Below are 19,721 nucleotides of genomic sequence, written 5' to 3'. Positions count from 1 at the left end.
GTGTAAGGTACTTTGCAATGCTGGGATCGGGGTTTGAAGTCGCACACCTAAAAGTCACTTCTCAAGCAATCACAGCATACCATGTTTCGGAGACAAAGTGCACACAATTGCGACAATATCCCTGTTTCTCTGGGTTCTGTATAAAATGCGAAGGAAACTACTGTTGTGGCTCTGACAGGCATTTTGTTCAATCTCTGTGTGAAAAAGGCTACAGACTTCGATTTGCATTCCACAATCCCAGTCCGAGGTCAGAGATGTCTGACCTCACAGTTACTAATCTGAGAGACAGTCAACAATGACAACATATAGATTCCTGTTTCTGCTAAAACGCAGAGCAACATCAAAACGCTTCAAACACAGAAATGACCCGAAACCAAAAAACACCATTAAGCCGCTGCGACAGGAAAATGTTGCCAATGCATAAACGGTGCATGATTAAAAACAAACGCAAAAGAAAAATGCTGCAGATCCCAGAACCAAACACAAACCCCCAACTGCATGAGATAAATAGTGCAAGTTCACAGAACAAAATGGACGTTTGCCAGGCTACCAGGGCAGACATGAGCAGGATGTTAGGATTTGAAAAATACCCCCCAAAAATTAAATGTTTCTTTTTGTTGAGCCTAACTAGAGCTGAAGCGGTCGATCATTTTGGTATTTGACTAATTTATTGATTAGTTTGTCCGATTAATCGACGAATCGAATAAAACACCCTTTTTAGCCTCAATGCGTGGTTTAGGGAAAATATTGGAAATAAACAACTTTTTCACTTGCCATAACCTTCATTCTTTTTTTCCTAATAAATGTAGAAAAACCCCTAAATCCTCACTGTTGGCTGCCACACAGATCATGGTACCCACACACCACCGCTCTCATGTGTGCTCCATCACAGGTCCGGGCACGCCGTGCAGGATTTGATGAATTATTATTAATAACACGCGTTAAACAAATAATCGAAGCAAGAGAATACAAATCCAAGCTTTTTTGTAATCAAATTAACGGTTGCAGCCCTAATAGTCACCACAATGTCGTGTGTTCTTCTACCCATGCATTATCAGTACAAGTCAATTTTGATATGGCTGTCGGTATTTTTTTTAATCCGGCCGATTGTCGTAATTATGACACTTTAGGTGCTTATACACCGTCCTCTTAGCGATCCAGTAACCCACAGGCCAATATTAATCCCCTCCAAAAAGTGAATATTTAAATTAATATAATAATGTATAAAGTTGCTCTGAAGACTCTGACACACCTTGCTTAAATGCACACCTACCTACCATGCTAATTATATATTTGATATATCATGTAAAAGGTCTGCGCTCTGCACATGAATGCCATACATAAATATTTTCTCCAGCTAAGTGTAATTGTAATAAATAGAAACTGTGACATGACATGACATAACTGCATTGCACCTCGCACAACAAACATTTAACGGGGTCTTATTTCTTATTCCTACATTTAAAAAACTTTCTTGTGGTCTACATCAGTGTTTTTCAACCACTGTGCCGCGGCACACTAGATACAGTCTGGTGTGCCGTGGGAGATGATCTAATTTGACCTGTTTGGGTTAAAAATATTTTTTGCAAAGCAGTAATTATAGTCTGCAAATGATGTGTTGTTGTTGAGTGTCGGTGCTGTCTAGAGCTCGGCAGAGTAACCGTGTAATACTCTTCCATATCAGTAGGTGGCAGCCAGTGCTAATTGCTTTGTAGATGTCGGAAACAGCGGGAGGCAGCATGCAGGTAAAAAGGATGGTTAAACCAAAAATAAACAAAAGGTGAGTGCCCCTAAGAAAAAGCATTGAAGCTTAGGGAAGGCTATGCAGAACCAAACTAAAACTGAACTGGCTACAAAGTCAACAAAAACAGAATGCTGGACGACAGCAAAGACTTACTGTGGATCAAAGACGGCGTCCACAATGTACATCCGAACATGACATGACAATCAACAATGACCACACAAAGAAGGATGAAAACAACTGAAATATTCTTGATTGCTAAAACAAGGTAGATGCGGGAAATATCGCTCAAAGGAAGACATGAAACTGCTACAGGAAAATACAGAAAAAAAGAGAAAAAGCCACCAAAATAGGAGCGCAAGACAAGAAGTAAAACACTACACACAGGAAAACAGCAAAAAAGTCCAAATAAGTCAGGGTGTGATGTGACAGGTGGTGACAGTACACCTACTTTGAGACAAGAGCTATAGTGATGCATGCTTGGTTATGCTTTAAAGCAGGGGTCACCAACCTTTTTGAAAGCAAGAGCTACTTCTTGGGTAGTGATTCATGCGAAGGGCTACCAGTTTGATACACACTTCAATAAATTGCCAGAAATAGTCAGTTTGCTCAATTTACCTTTAACTCTGTTACTATTAATAATTAATTATATTTACACTTAATTGAACGGTTTAAAAGAGGAGAAAACACGAAAAAAATGACAATTAAATTTTGAAACATAGTTTATCTTCAATTTCGACTCTTTGAAATTCAAAATTCAACCGAAAAAAAGAAGAGAAAAACGAGCTAATTCGAATATTTTTGAAAAAATGTAAAAAACAATTTATGGAACATCATTAGTAATTTTTCCTGATTAAGATTAATTTTACAATTTTGATGACATGTTTTAAATAGGTTAAAATACAATCTACACTTTGTTAGAATATATAACAAATTGGACCAAGCTATATTTCTAACAAAGACAAATCATTATTTCTTCTGGATTTTCCAGAACAAAAATTTGAAAAGAAATTCTAAAGACTTTGAAATAAGATTTAAATTTGATTCTACAGATTTTCTAGATTTGCCAGAATATATTTTTTTTAATTTTAATCATAATAAGTTTGAAGAAATATTTCACAAATATTCTTCGTCGAAAAAACAGAAGCTAAAATGAAGAATTCAATTAAAATGTATTTATTAATCTTTACAATAAAAACAATTAATTTACTTGAACATTGATTTAAATTGTCAGGAAAGAAGAGGAAGGAATTTAAAAGGTAAAAAAGGTATATGTGTTTAAAAATCCTAAAATAATTTTTAAGGTTGTATTTTTTCTCTAAAATTGTCTTTCTGAAAGTTATAAGAAGCAAAGTTTAAAAAAAAATGAATTTATTTAAACAAGTGAAGACCAAGTCTTTAAAATATTTTCTTGGATTTTCAAATTCTATTTGAGTTTTGTCTCTCTTAGAATTAAAAATGTCGAGCAAAGCGAGACCAGCTTGCTAGTAAATAAATAACATTTAAAAAATAGAGGCAGCTCACTGGTAAGTGCTGCTATTTGAGCTATTTTTAGAACAGGCCAGCGGGCTACTCATCTGGTCCTTACGGGCTACCTGGTGCCCGCGGGCACCGCGTTGGTGACCCCTGCTTTAAAGTCATATCCAACAATTGCGACAACGACTTTTTACTGTCAACTGAGTTTCCTTTTTTAATGATTTCTGCGGGTGGTGTGCCTCCGCATTTTTTCAACGCAAAAAATGTGCCTTGGCTCCAAAAAGGTTGAAAAACACTGGCCTACATAACATGTGATGGTGGTTCTTTGCTCTAAATTTTGCATAGAATATCTTTTACAGACCATCTTCAAGCTGCTTTCTGACAGTCTCTTCAGAATGCGTCATTTTGTGGGCGGCGTTATTTACGTGCCTCCACCTCGACTGCGTCTTCTCCCCGACATCCATATTGTACTTTTTGTGTGGAGGATGCATGTGCATGTGCGAGCCAGTCCGCCCCACAACAAGAGGATAGTGAAAAAGAAGGAGCTTACGGACTAAAGCGTCGGGACTACAATGGCGGACCCGCGCAAAGCACTTTGGGTAAATTCATACCATATATGGATAATCTGCTGATGTCACACTTGGCAAAAATGTCACCAAATTGGCAAATTCCAAACAACTTGTTCTACGGAAGTATAAAGGAAGGCAAGATTGTTTTATAAATGTATCCGCAATGCCTCCATGGTTTGATTTAAAATGTTCAAGAATTATGCATATTCCAAAAACAAATCAGCAGATAGCAAAAGGTTAGAAAAGTTGGATTTGCATAGTAGGTCCCTTAAACTAGACTTAAAAAGGAGACGTTGATAAAAAGACGTTCCGTGCTGTGAGATGTTACGTGATGTTGCTGGTGTACAACCGCTTGTGCTAATAAAAGTTTGTTTTTTTTCCACATCTTTTTTTACACCAACTACATAAAGTGCCGATGAATACCGGTATCGATAAGGAATATATGGTATCGGTATCAATAAAATCATAACCATACACATCCCTAATTAGTACAGCTTTACTAATTAACGGCGCAACAGTGACCGTGAAGGAACTACACTTTTTGGGAGAATTTCACAATCCCCCATTGTTAGAATAATTATGTGTAAGTTATCACACAACTCTTATGCTTAAAGGCCGTTGCTATAGTTATTATCAATTGTGCTGAAGTTGTACTTTTCTATCCGTGCAAAGACACAACATGCAAATCCAAGATTGCGAGTCATCTCTTATCAGTGTTTGTGTCCAGAACATCGAGTACCGTGACGCAGACAAAGCAGAGACAGGGCGATATCACGAGTGTCAGCACATTTACATTTCTGAATAATCATATATTGTGTCCAACTGGGGCTGCTGAGGTGACCCCCCCTTCCTTCAGAAGCAGCCTCAGTGATGTAACCAGGGACCTCACAAATAAATAGAGGAGCACGTGGGCTGTACCTTAGAGTGTAGGTTGGATCTGTAACTAAGAGTACAGCCCAAAACGTCTCTCCTTATGAGTAAAATTGAACTCTGTCTCTGCATGATTCCTTGCTTCTTGTCTGTTTAATAGATGTCATCAGTGTTTGAACCTGACACCCATGTAAGACAAGAACACATAATTTTGTGTGTGTGTTTATATTGTTTATATGTGTGTGTGTGTGAGAACAGGGCTAACACTACTTGTGTGTGTGTGTGTGTGTGTGTGTGTGTGTGTGTGTGTGTGTGTGTGTGTGTGTGTGTGTGTGTGTGTGTGTGTGTGTGTGTGTGTGTGTGTGTGTGTGACCAGGGCTAACACTACTTGTGTGTGTGTGTGACCAGTGCTAACACTACTTGTGTGTGTGTGTGACCAGGGCTAACACTACTCGTGTGTGTGTGACCAGGGCTAAAACTACTTGTGTGACAGGGGCTAACACTATTTGTGTGTGTGTGTGACCAGGGCTAACACTACTTGTGTGTGACCAGGGCTAACACTACTTGTGTGTGACCAGGGCTAACACTACTTGTGTGTGACCAGGGCTAACACTGCTTGTGTGTAACCAGGGCTAATACTACATGTGTGTGTGTGTGTGTGTGTGTGTGTGTGTGTGTGTGTGTGTGTGTGTGTGTGTGTGTGTGACCAGGGCTAACACTACTTGTGTGTGTGTGTGTGTGTGTGTGTCTGTCTGTGTGTGTGTGTGTGTGTGTGAGACCAGGGCTAACACCACTTGTGTGTGACCAGGGTTAACACTACTTGTGTGTGTGTGTGAGACCAGGGCTAACACCACTTGTGTGTGACCAGGGTTAACACTACCTGTGTGTGACCAGGGCTAACACTACTTGTGTGTGACCAGGGCTAACACTACTTGTGTGTGTGTGTGAGACCAGGGCTAACACCACTTGTGTGTGACCAGGGTTAACACTACCTGTGTGTGACCAGGACTAACACTACTTGTGTGTGACCAGGGCTAACACTACTTGTGTGTGTGTGTGAGACCAGGGCTAACACCACTTGTGTGTGACCAGGGTTAACACTACCTGTGTGTGACCAGGGCTAACACTACTTGTGTGTGACCAGGGCTAACACTACTTGTGTGTGTGTGTGAGACCAGGGCTAACACTACTTGTGTGTGACCAGGGCTAACACTACTTGTGTGTGTGTGTGAGACCAGGGCTAACACCACTTGTGTGTGACCAGGGTTAACACTACCTGTGTGTGACCAGGGCTAACACTACTTGTGTGTGACCAGGGCTAACACTACTTGTGTGTGTGTGTGAGACCAGGGCTAACACTACTTGTGTGTGACCAGGGCTAACACTACTTGTGTGTGACCAGGGCTAACACTACTTGTGTGTGTGTGTGAGAGACCAGGGCTAACACTACTTGTGTGTGACCAGGGCTTACACTACTTGTGTGTGACCAGGGCTAACACTACTTGTGTGTGTGTGTGAGACCAGGGCTAACACTACTTGTGTGTGACCAGGGCTAACACTACTTGTGTGTGACCAGGGTTAACACTACCTGTGTGTGACCAGGGCTAACACTACTTGTGTGTGACCAGGGCTAACACTACTTGTGTGTGTGTGTGAGACCAGGGCTAACACCACTTGTGTGTGACCAGGGTTAACACTACCTGTGTGTGACCAGGACTAACACTACTTGTGTGTGACCAGGGCTAACACTACTTGTGTGTGTGTGTGAGACCAGGGCTAACACCACTTGTGTGTGACCAGGGTTAACACTACCTGTGTGTGACCAGGGCTAACACTACTTGTGTGTGACCAGGGCTAACACTACTTGTGTGTGTGTGTGAGACCAGGGCTAACACTACTTGTGTGTGACCAGGGCTAACACTACTTGTGTGTGACCAGGGCTAACACTACTTGTGTGTGTGTGTGAGACCAGGGCTAACACCACTTGTGTGTGACCAGGGTTAACACTACCTGTGTGTGACCAGGGCTAACACTACTTGTGTGTGACCAGGGCTAACACTACTTGTGTGTGTGTGTGAGACCAGGGCTAACACTACTTGTGTGTGACCAGGGCTAACACTACTTGTGTGTGACCAGGGCTAACACTACTTGTGTGTGTGTGTGAGAGACCAGGGCTAACACTACTTGTGTGTGACCAGGGCTTACACTACTTGTGTGTGACCAGGGCTAACACTACTTGTGTGTGTGTGTGAGACCAGGGCTAACACTACTTGTGTGTGACCAGGGCTAACACTACTTGTGTGTGACCAGGGCTAACACTACTTGTGTGTGTGTGTGAGACCAGGGCTAACACTACTTGTGTGTGACCAGGGCTAACACTACTTGTGTGCGTGTGTGTGCGTGTGACCAGGGCTAACACTACCTGTGTGTGACCAGGGCTAACACCACTTGTGTGTGACCAGAGCTAACACCACTTGTGTGTGACCAGGGATAACACTACTTGTGTGTGTGTGTGTGTGTGTGTGTGTGTGTGTGTGTGTGTGTGTGTGTGTGTGTGTGTGTGTGTGTGTGTGTGTGTGTGTGTGTGTGTGTGTGACCAGGGCTAACTCTACTTGTGTGTGTGTGTGTGTGTGTGTGTGTGTGTGTGTGTGAGACCAGGGCTAACACCACTTGTGTGTGACCAGGGTTAACACTACTTGTGTGTGTGTGTGAGACCAGGGCTAACACCACTTGTGTGTGACCAGGGTTAACACTACCTGTGTGTGACCAGGGCTAACACTACTTGTGTGTGACCAGGGCTAACACTACTTGTGTGTGTGTGTGAGACCAGGGCTAACACCACTTGTGTGTGACCAGGGTTAACACTACCTGTGTGTGACCAGGGCTAACACTACTTGTGTGTGACCAGGGCTAACACTACTTGTGTGTGTGTGTGAGACCAGGGCTAACACCACTTGTGTGTGACCAGGGTTAACACTACCTGTGTGTGACCAGGGCTAACACTACTTGTGTGTGACCAGGGCTAACACTACTTGCGTGTGTGTGACCAGGGCTAACACTACTTGTGTGTGTGTGTGTGTGTGTGTGACCAGGGCTAACACTACTTGTGTGTGACCAGGGATAACACTACTTGTGTGTGTGTGTGAGACCAGGGCTAACACTACTTGTGTGTGACCAGGGCTAACACTACTTGTGTGCGTGTGTGTGCGTGTGACCAGGGCTAACACTACCTGTGTGTGACCAGGGCTAACACCACTTGTGTGTGACCAGGGCTAACACCACTTGTGTGTGACCAGGGATAACACTACTTGTGTGTGTGTGTGTGACCAGGGCTAACACTACTTGTGTGTGTGTGTGTGTGTGTGTGTGTGTGTGTGTGTGTGTGTGTGTGTGTGACCAGGGCTAACTCTACTTGTGTGTGTGTGTGTGTGTGTGTGTGTGTGACAAGGGCTAACACTACTTGTGTGTGTCTGACCAGGGGTAACACTACTTGTGTGTGTGTGTGTGTGTGACCAGGGCTAACACGACTTGTGTGTGACCAGGGATAACACTACTTGTGTGTGTGTGTGTGACAAGGGCCAACACTACTTGTGTGTGTGTGACCAGGGCTAACACTACTTGTGTGTGTGTGTGACCAGGGCTAACACTACTTGTGTGTGACCAGGGATAACACTACTTGTGTGTGACCAGGGCTAACACTACTTGTGTGTGACCAGGGATAACACTACTTGTGTGTGACCAGGGCTAACACTACTTGTGTGTGTGTGTGTGACAAGGGCTAACACTACTTGTGTGTGTGTGACCAGGGCTAACACTACTTGTGTGTGTGTGACCAGGGCTAACACTACTTGTGTGTGTGTGTGTGTGTGTGTGTGACCAGGGCTAACACTACTTGTGTGTGACCAGGGCTAACACTACTTGTGTGTGTGTGACCAGGGCTAACACTACTTGTGTGTGTGTGTGTGTGTGTGTGACCAGGGCTAACACTACTTGTGTGTGACCAGGGCTAACACTACTTGTGTGTGTGTGACCAGGGCTAACACTACTTGTGTGTGTGTGTGTGTGTGTGACCAGGGCTAACACTACTTGTGTGTGACCAGGGCTAACACTACTTGTGTGTGTGTGACCAGGGCTAACACTACTTGTGTGTGTGTGTGACCAGGGCTAACACTACTTGTGTGTGTGTGTGTGTGTGACCAGGGCTAACACTACTTGTGTGTGTGTGTGTGTGACCAGGGCTAACACTACTTGTGTGTGTGTGTGTGTGTGTGTGTGTGTGTGTGTGTGTGTGTGTGTGACCAGGGCTAACACTACTTGTGTGTGACCAGGGCTAACACTACTTGTGTGTGTGTGACCAGGGCTAACACTACTTGTGTGTGACCAGGGCTAACACTACTTGTGTGTGTGTGACCAGGGCTAACACTACTTGTGTGTGTGTGTGTGTGACCAGGGCTAACACTACTTGTGTGTGACCAGGGATAACACTACTTGTGTGTGACCAGGGCTAACACTACTTGTGTGTGTGTGACCAGGGCTAACACAACTTGTGTGTGACCAGGACTAACACTACTTGTGTGTGTGTGTGTGTGTGAGACCAGGGCTAACACTACTTGTGTGTGTGTGATCAGGGCTAACACAACTTGTGTGTGACCAGGGCTAACACTACTTGTGTGTGTGTGACCAGGGCTAACACTACTTGTGTGTGTGTGACCAGGGCTAACACTACTTGTGTGTGTGTGACCAGGGCTAACACAACTTGTGTGTGACCAGGGCTAACACTACTTGTGTGTGTGTGTGTGAGACCAGGGCTAACACTACTTGTGTGTGTGTGATCAGGGCTAACACAACTTGTGTGTGACCAGGGCTAACACTACTTGTGTGTGTGTGACCAGGGCTAACACTACTTGTGTGTGTGTGACCAGGGCTAACACTACTTGTGTGTGTGTGACCAGGGCTAACACAACTTGTGTGTGACCAGGGCTAACACTACTTGTGTGTGTGTGTGTGAGACCAGGGCTAACACTACTTGTGTGTGTGTGACCAGGGCTAACACAACTTGTGTGTGACCAGGGCGAACACTACTTGTGTGTGTGTGTATGAGACCAGGGCTAACACTACTTGTGTGTGTGTGATCAGGGCTAACACAACTTGTGTGTGACCAGGGCTAACACTACTTGTGTGTGTGTGACCAGGGCTAACACAACTTGTGTGTGTGTGTGTGACCAGGGCACACACACACGCACACAAGTCCACGCACACGCAAGTAGCGTGCGTGTGACCAGGGGCGCTTTCCTGCCACTTGGTGCTGAACGTGTCTCGTCTTCCTCTCGGCGGAGAAGAAGAAGTGAAAATGTCCACAAAAGACACGACGGAGACCAACAATGACAACTTTTTCCAGAAGAGAAAAGTTGAGGCAAAGACTTGAGCGCGGCCGCGTCGAGTCCTTTCTTCGGGTGTTAGCTACAGTACCTCCGCGCGGTTCCTCCCCAGGAGAGGGGGTGGAGTGGCTCTTTAAGGCGGGCAGAGAGGCTCTTTAAGGCGGGCAGAGAGGCTCCAAACGCCGGAGAGCTTCTCCATTTCTCCACCCCCACACACACACACTTTAACCCCCACGCTGCTACGTTCCGCCCCGCGAGAAGTTGGCCGAGCGAAGCGCCGAGGCACACGCCTTCGAGTCCGGCTCGACGAGCTCCGCCGATCGGCCTCGCTTCGGCCGCCGTGTGTGAGACTTAAGCAGCCTCGTTGTGGCCCACACACACGCACACACGCACACTTACCTCCGCCGCCATTGCGCTCCTGCGCGAGCTCACTGTCCCGGATGTTGTCGCTCTCTTCTGTACTGGAGCGCCGCTCACTCTCTGTCTCTCTGTGTGTGTCTGTGTGTGTGTGTGTGTGTCTGTGTGTGTGTGTGTTACTCTGCTAGATACTTGTGTACTCTTTTTACTGTGTTTGTTACTCTGCTAGACTTGTGTACTCTTTTTACTGTGTGTGTTACTCTCTGCTAGATACTTGTGTACTCTTTTTACTGTGTATGTTACTCTTCTAGATACTTGTATATTTCACTGTGTGTGTTACTCTGCTATATACTTGTGTACTCTTTTTACTGTGTGTGTTACTCTGCTAGACTTGTGTACTCTTTTTACTGTGTGTGTTACTCTCTGCTAGATACTTGTGTACTCTTTTTACTGTGTGTGTTACTCTTCTAGATACTTGTATATTTCACTGTGTGTGTTACTCTGCTATATACTTGTGTACTCTTTTTACTGTGTGTTACTCTGCTAGACTTGTGTACTCTTTTTACTGTGTGTGTTACTCTCTGCTAGATACTTGTGTACTCTTTTTACTGTGTGTGTTACTCTGCTAGACTTGTGTACTCTTTTTACTGTGTGTGTTACTCTGCTAGATACTTGTCTATACTCTTTTTACTGTGTGTGTTACTCTCTGCTAGATACTTGTATATACTCTCTTTACTGTGTGTTACTCTCTGATAGATACTTGTATATACTCTTTTTACTGTGTGTGTTACTCTGCTAGATACTTGTATATTTCACTGTGTGTGTTACTCTCTGATAGATACTTGTATATACTCTTTTTACTGTGTGTGTTACTCTGCTAGATACTTGTATATACTCTTTTTACTGTGTGTGTTACTCTGCTAGATACTTGTATATACTCTTTTTACTGTGTGTGTTACTCTCTGCTAGATACTTGTATATACTCTTTTTACTGTGTGTGTTACTCTGCTAGATACTTGTATATACTCTTTTTACTGTGTGTGTTACTCTCTGCTAGATACTTGTATATACTCTTTTTACTGTGTGTGTTACTCTGCTAGATACTTGTATATTTCACTGCATGTGTTACTCTCTGATAGATACTTGTATATACTCTTTTTACTGTGTGTTACTCTCCGCTAGATACTTGTATATACTCTTTTTACTGTGTGTGTTACTCTCTGCTAGATACTTGTATATACTCTTTTTACTGTGTGTGTTACTCTCTGCTAGATACTTGTATATACTCTTTTTACTGTGTGTTACTCTCTGATAGATACTTGTATATACTCTTTTTACTGTGTGTGTTACTCTGCTAGATACTTGTATATACTCTTTTTACTGTGTGTGTTACTCTCTGATAGATACTTGTATATACTCTTTTTACTGTGTGTTACTCTCCGCTAGATACTTGTATATACTCTTTTTACTGTGTGTGTTACTCTCTGCTAGATACTTGTATATACTCTTTTTACTGTGTGTGTTACTCTCTGCTAGATACTTGTATATACTCTTTTTACTGTGTGTGTTACTCTCTGCTAGATACTTGTATATACTCTTTTTACTGTGTGTTACTCTCTGATAGATACTTGTATATACTCTTTTTACTGTGTGTGTTACTCTGCTAGATACTTGTATATACTCTTTTTACTGTGTGTGTTACTCTCTGATAGATACTTGTATATACTCTTTTTACTGTGTGTTACTCTCCGCTAGATACTTGTATATACTATTTTTACTGTGTGTGTTACTCTCTGCTAGATACTTGTATATACTCTTTTTACTGTGTGTGTTACTCTCTGCTAGATACTTCTATATACTCTTTTTACTGTGTGTTACTCTCTGATAGATACTTGTATATACTCTTTTTACTGTGTGTGTTACTCTGCTAGATACTTGTATATACTCTTTTTACTGTGTGTGTTACTCTCTGCTAGATACTTGTATATACTCTTTTTACTGTGTGTGTTACTCTGCTAGATACTTGTATATACTCTTTTTACTGTGTGTGTTACTCTCTGCTAGATACTAGTGTACTCTTTTTACAGTGTGTGTGTGTGTGTGTGTGTGTGTGTGTGAGAGTGTGTGTTACTCTGCTGGATACTTGTCTACTCTTTTTACTGCCTATATTTCACTGTGTGTGTGTGTGTGTTACTCTGCTAGATACTTGTGTACTCTTTTTACTGCCTATATTTCATATCATGTATATGGAAGGACGTTTCCGCCACTAAAAACAAGGAAATAGCTTAATGGCGAGTCATATATACGAGATACAAAGTCATAAATATGAGGTACAAAAGTCGAAATGAAGAGATAAAAAGTCATAATTATGAAACAAAATGTCATGAGATGAAAAGTCACAATTATTAGGTAAAATGTCATAATTATGAAAGATAAAGTCGAAATCATGAGTTTAAGTCAATATTATGAAAGAAAAAGTCATAAATATGAGATACAACATCACAAATATAAGATAACATGTCATAAATATAATATTTTAAACCACAATTATGAGATTAAAAAAGCATAATTATTCAATAGGAAGTCGAATTAATGAGACATTTTTATTTTATTTTGAAAATCATAATAATGACATAAAAAGCCAGAATTATGAGATAAAGAATGTCGAAAATATGAGATAAGTAGGTCGAAATTGTAAGATTAAAAGTCATAATTATGATAAAAAAGTCGAAATCATTAGATTAAGTCAAAAATGTCCTAAATATAAGAGTTTAAAGGTCATTATTATGAGATTAAAAAAAAGTATAATTATTCAATAAAATAATGAGATTAAAAAAAAATTCTTTTTGAGACGAGAAAATCAAAATGATGAGATAAAAAGTCACAGTTATGAGAGAAAAGGTTGAAATGATGAGATAGATGAAGTCGAAATTATAAGATAACAAGTCATAATTAGGAGATAATAAGTCATAATGAGATGAAACGTCATCATTTTGAGATAAAAAAAAAATCGAAATTATGAGAAGAAAAAGTCAAAATGATGAGATACAATCGAAATTATCAAATACAAAGTCCAAATTATAAGATAAGAAAGTCGAAAATATGAGATAAGAAAGTCCAAATTATGAGACAGTCTGATTAACAAGAGAAAAAGTCGAATTTATGAGATAATACATCTTAATTATGACATAAAAAGTCATATTTATGTGAGAAAAATTCCTATATTTAAGAGAAAAAGTATGAGATTAAAAATCTAAATTATGAGATAAAAATTTCATAAAATATGAGAAAAGTCATTATTATTATCTCGTAATTTCGATTTTTTATCTCATCAATTCGATTGTTTTATCTCATAATCCCGACCTTTTATCTCATATTTAGGATTTTTTTTTTTTAATCGCACAATTTTAGATTTTCTTATCTCATAATCCCAACCTTTTATCTCATTGCTATAATTTAACATTGTTTTTTTTTTTTTTTTTTTTTTTTGTGGCGGAAAAGGGCTTCGACACATGTATTATCTTTCAAAACTATTTTAAAAACACAGTTTTCTTATGAAGTCAAATAAAATAGGTGATGTCTGCAAGTGCTCTTGTAGTTACTAACACATACAGTATACATACTGTACATAACGTATACATACTGTACTGTTGACATGTACAAGGATGCATGACTAAAAAAATGACAAGTTTGACTTGAATGTGAGGTGAAGGCAGAAATGAGGGAGGGGACAAGACATTGCAAGGTCGTTGCAGATAAAGACAGAAGCTGCTCTGTTCAACATGTATGCATGCAGATCACAAGATATACTGTATGTACAGTACAGTACTCTTTACACTCAAATAACACCTTGGTCACTGAAAAAGTAGGCAAGAATGTCAGTGAAGAGAAACATAAAGTCATGTAGCTGTTGAATAAAAGCCCCAGAAGATGATTAAACCATCAAATAATTGGAATAATACTAAAACTGATTGACACCAAACACACAGAGGAAACAATTTGATGCAAAACCTACACAAATTGTCATTTTTATGCTATATTGTATTACTTTTGTATTTATATTTGTGAATACAAAAAGTCAATCTGTGATCAGGATAGTAAAAAAAAAAAACCTAATAGAAATATTGGTGTACAATTGCTTGTATTTTGTCAGTGCTTCTCCACCTTTTTTTGATTGACGTTGGCCCTTTAAGGAATCCTTTTTCTGTTCACTTCACTCATTCATTAATTTATTTTTAATTTTTTTTAACATCAAACTCAAAATCCAAAACATTCAGGGGCCATTATACTATAAATATTTTAGAAAAAAAATTTTAATCTAAAAATTTACACTATGAATATATTTGTTTAACAACAAATATGTTTGTGTTGTATTTGGCAAAGCATTTAATTATTAGTTATTAGTGTTAATATTTCATTTTTTATTTATTTTGAAAATCATAATTATGACATAAAAAGCCAGAATAATGAGAGAAAAGGTCGAAATGATGAGATAAAGTCGAAATTATAAGATAACAAGTCACAATAATCACATAAACGTCATAATTTTGAGATTTAAAAAACTTGAAATGATGAGATTATATCCAAATTATGAAATAAAAAATCATTAATATAAGATAAAATGTCACAAATATGAGATAAAACGTCATGAATATAATATTTTAAAAGTCATAATTATGAGATTAAAATAGCATAATTTTTCAATACAAAGTCGAAATAATGAGCATTTTTTATTTATTTTGAAAATCGTAATTATGACATAAAAAGCAAGAATTATGAAAGAAAATGTCGAAATGATGAGATAAAGTCGAAATTATAAAATAGCAAGTCATAATTAGGAGATAACAAGTCACAATAATCACATAAACGTCACAATTTTGAGATTTAAAGAACTCGAAATTATGAGATTAAATACAAATTATGAAATAATAAATCATAAATATAAAATAAAACGTCACAAATATGAGATAAAACGTCATGTATATAAGATTTTAAAAGTCATAATTATGGGATTAAAATAGCATAATTATTCAATACAAAGTCGAAATAATGAGAATGTTTTATTTTAATTTGAAAATCATAATTACGACATAAAAAGCAAGAATTACGAGAGAAAATGTCGAAATGATGAGATAAAATCGAAATTATGAAATAACAAGTCATAATTAGGAGATAACAAGTCACAATAATCACATAAACGTCATAATTTTGAGATTTAAAGAACTTGAAATTATGAGATTAAACACAAATTATGAAATAATAAATCATAAATATAAAATAAAACGTCACAAATATGAGATAAAACGTCATGAGTATAAGATTTTAAAAGTCATAATTATGGGATTAAAATAGCATAATTATTCAATACAAAGTCGAAATAATGAGAATGTTTTATTTTAATTTGAAAATCATAATTATGACATAAAAAGCAAGAATTATGAGAGAAAATGTCGAAATGATGAGATAAAATCGAAATGATAAAATAACAAGTCGTAATTAGGAGATAACAAGTCACAATAATCACATAAACTACATAATTTTGAGATTTAAAGAACTCGAAATTATGAGATTAAATACAAATTATGAAATAAAAAATCATAAATATAAAATAAAACGTCACAAATATGAGATAAAACATCATGAATATAAGATTTTAAAAGTCATAATTATGAGATTAAAATAGCATAATTATTCAATACAATGTCAAAATAATGAGAAAACATTTTTTTTATTTTGAAAATCATAATTATGACATGAAAAGCAAGAATTATGAGAGAAAAGATCAAAATGACGAGATAAAGTCGAAATGATAAGATAACAAGTCATAATTAGGAGATAACCAGTCACAATAATCACATAAACGTCATAATTTTGAGATTTAAAAGAACTCGAAATTATGAGATTAAGTCAAAATGATGAAATAAAAAATCATAAATATAAGATAAAACGTCACAAATATGACATAACACGTCATGAAATGGTTTTCTTTTTTTCATAAATTTTTACTGTTTTTTTGTTAGATTTTATTTTAACAATATGCAGCGGGTCAATAAAATTAGAGCTGCTGGCCGTAACTTTGGACAATCTCCAATACTGTATCTTCATCTACAAAAAGCAAGAGTAATACTACAAGAACATGAAAAAGAAACAAAAACAAAATGGTGTGTGTGAAAAGGAGCAGGAAGAAGCAAAATCCTGCAACATCACTCAGACAATCTGAGTCTTAATCAATGAAAAAGCTCAGTGGCATGAGAGCGCCATCTAGTGGTACGCCAAAGAAGTCCGTGTATTTGTACTGTATATGGACAGTATTATTGTTGATGTGTGTGTATTGTGCAGAGGTGGGACCAAGTCATTGTTTTGCAAGTCACAAGTAAGTCTCAAGTCTTTGCCCTCAAGTCCGAGTCAAGTCTCGAGTCAAGACAGGCAAGTCCCGAGTCAAGTCCAAAGTCAAGACTGGAAAGTCTCAAGTCAAGTCCCAAGTCCTGCATTTTGAGTTTCGAGTCCTTTCAAGTCCTTTTAACCACAGACTAATATATTAACACAGATTGTGTATGCTTTTCAAACGCTGTATTTATTTATTAAAACAAGTGCATTTTAAATTGCAGGAAAGAAAATTGTGCTGACATTGCACTTTATAATAGCACTATTAACCAGTCATTTTAAACATTTGACTCATTCCTTTACAGAATAAACACATTTGAAAAATAAAGTGCACCTGTACTTATTTGTGCAAAAGTGTTAACATTGAAAAAACATGACATATAACATAACAAAAAGGTTGTACTTTTTATATGTCAGGGCCATATGCTGCATTGCATTTGCAAAAGACCAAATTGGCCAAGAGTCTGTCAGTCATTTGTGCACGATGGGGGCGTAGTATGATGCCACCATGGCTGAAAACTCGCTCCACTGGAGCACTGGAGGCAGGCACTGCCAAGACTCTCATGGCCACTCGGAACAGTGAAGGAAGAGTCTTCATGTTCAATGCCCAGAACAAAAGGGCATTCTGTCCTTCAGCTATGTCAAGGTAGTGACTTAGCTGTAGTGCTGGAGTAGTCCCAGCATCCTTCTTCTGTCTCTTGTGGTAAGCAGCAAACAGCCCTTCTCCTTCTCCAAGGTCCCCTTGCTCTTTTTCATCAACAAGAGGCGCAGGTTGCTCAGTCTCTGCAGCATCTTGCAGGATCAATTCTGGTAAACATGTAAAAACAATAGCAGAAACAAGAGACCTTATCATTACCATTTGTGTTGGTGATGCAGTGTGCTAGACTGAAATACTTAGTTATTGCTGCAGTCAGTTAGATCAGATTATGAGGGAAAAAGTTACATTAGACTCAGTTACATTTACCTTTAACCTGTTGTGCCACCTCTGCCTTGACGTCACGACTGACCAGCACATGGGGCTCCACCCACAACAGAGAAAAGGCTGGATCCAAGACAGCTGCTTTGAGGTAGACTGGATCTGAAAAGGGAGCAGTGATCCCATCTTGTGTCCTGGCCATTTTCACATTGATGAAGATTCCAAGAAATCTTTTGTTCAGGGATGTCTGGAGACTTCTGACCAGGCCGCTCAGAAAACAGACCTGAGGCTTCAGTTTCTCAAGGTGGTGGTTGAGGGACAAGATGGATGGAACAACAGCACTGATTGTGATGACCTTCTCCCCCTGTGTCAAATCAGTTGCTTCTCCAAATGGCTTCAAGATGTCCACCAAATCTTTCAACAGATTCCACTCCCGTGCTGTGAATGACAACTCCCTGTGCCCAGCCTTTTCTAGAACAGCACAGAGCCTTACATGATTGCACTGGAGAACAGCCTTCGCTTGCCTCAGTGTTGAGTTCCATCTTGTGTTGACTGCAGCAGGGATGCCTTTCTGTTCCCCAAATTCAGCATCAAACACATCTTTGAATGTTGTGCTTGTGTGCAGCAGTGAGCTGAGTTTAGATAACTTCGAAAGAGAAGGAGATACCACTTTTGTTTCTTTCAAACCATCTCCCACCACCAGCTGAAGAGTGTGTGCAAAACACTGCAAGCGCTTTTTCTTTGCCATAGCAACATCTACCGTTTGCTGATCTTCCACGGTTAAATCACACCAGAGCTCAAATTCATCCAGATGATCTCCATCATCGTCATCCTCTTGTTCACTGGGGAAGCACACAGTGAATGCTTTCCGCATGTTAGCAGCATTGTCACTAATAATGTAGTCCAGTTTAGCTTTAATGTTGTATTCATCACATATAGCCTCAAATTTGTCACAGATTCGTTCAGCTGTATGTGAGCCTTTGAAGCGCTCACAAGCCAAGAGATTGGACTTGAGCTCTATCCTCTCTGCCTCTTTGTCCATCCAGTGCACAGTGACACCGAGGAATCCCCTCATCTTTCGGTCAGACCAAATGTCGACAGTCACTGAAACATGGTCAGTGTGGCTCAATTGAGTTTTTAATTTTGATCGTCTTTCTTCAGTGAGGTTCTCTGTTTTTGATGTCAGTGTTCTGCGACACACTGGGGTGTACTTGCTGTCAAGTACTGTCAGAAAGTGGCGAAAACTCTTGTTTTCCACAATAGACAGGGGCAAGTTGCAATCAATAATCAAGTCAGACAGTATTGCATTGGTGATAGCTTTCTGCTGTGGATGAGTCATACTGTAATGCCCGACAAGATTGTCCAGGAACTGCGAGATTGAAGGCTGTTGTGGTCCATTTGTGATGCTTTTGTTCATCAGGTATTCTTGAAATCTGTAAGCATATTAAACAGATGTCAGAAAATCCCTTATAGTCACATATGAAAAGTACTGAAACTACTCTTTATTACTCATTTTATTAATATAAATCTTAACAGTGTGTGTGTGTGGTAAACATTAGGTTACAGTTGCTGCACTAGTCATGTATTTTAAAACTTATTTCGAGTTGAAGGGATAGTTCGGGATTTGTGAAGTGGGGTTGTATGAGGGACTACACGGAAAATGGCGGGCAACCCACACACAATAGAGAGAAGTAGACAGGCTACCAGCACACGACTTAGGCTTTACATTGCTGTGGATGGGGTCAGCAGCTATTGATTGATTGAAACTTTTATTAGTAGATTGCACAGTACAGTACATATTCCGTACAATTGACCACTAAATGGTAACACCCCAATAACGTGTTCAACTTGTTTAAGTTGGGGTCCACGTTAATCAATTCATGGTACAAATATATACTATCAGCATAATACAGTCATCACACAAGTTAATAATTGGAGTATATACATTGAATTATTTACATTATGTAAATTTGTATTTTATTTTTTTGTCATTAAAAAATACAATCATGTGTGCTTACGGACTGTATCCC

At 39.3% G+C, this 19,721-nt stretch overlaps 2 protein-coding genes across 4 annotated transcripts in view; both read right to left on the bottom strand.

Moving 5' to 3' along the window:
• Window positions 1-10,553, bottom strand: part of LOC133635018 (mesoderm induction early response protein 2-like) — a 55,317-nt gene extending 44,764 nt beyond the window's left edge. For all 3 annotated transcript variants that reach the window (XM_062027715.1, XM_062027717.1, XM_062027716.1), the window contains exon 1: window positions 10,434-10,553. The gene's annotated coding sequence lies outside the window, so the exon portion shown is untranslated. The remainder of the gene's footprint in view (window positions 1-10,433) is intronic.
• Window positions 10,554-17,181: 6,628 nt separating this feature from the next.
• Window positions 17,182-18,766, bottom strand: LOC133635450 (zinc finger BED domain-containing protein 4-like). Its single transcript, XM_062028667.1, has 2 exons — window positions 17,740-18,766; window positions 17,182-17,582 (listed from the first exon to the last, which is right to left on the bottom strand). Exons 1-2 carry the CDS (start codon window positions 18,764-18,766, stop codon window positions 17,182-17,184), a joined length of 1,428 nt encoding a protein of 475 aa, XP_061884651.1.
• Window positions 18,767-19,721: the final 955 nt, after the last annotated feature.

The sequence above is a fragment of the Entelurus aequoreus genome, linkage group LG19, assembly GCF_033978785.1.
Source record: "Entelurus aequoreus isolate RoL-2023_Sb linkage group LG19, RoL_Eaeq_v1.1, whole genome shotgun sequence".
Classification (NCBI taxonomy): Eukaryota; Metazoa; Chordata; class Actinopteri; order Syngnathiformes; family Syngnathidae; genus Entelurus; species Entelurus aequoreus.
Note: the sequence above shows the minus strand (reverse complement) of the source record. Positions and strands in the feature narration are given on the sequence as shown.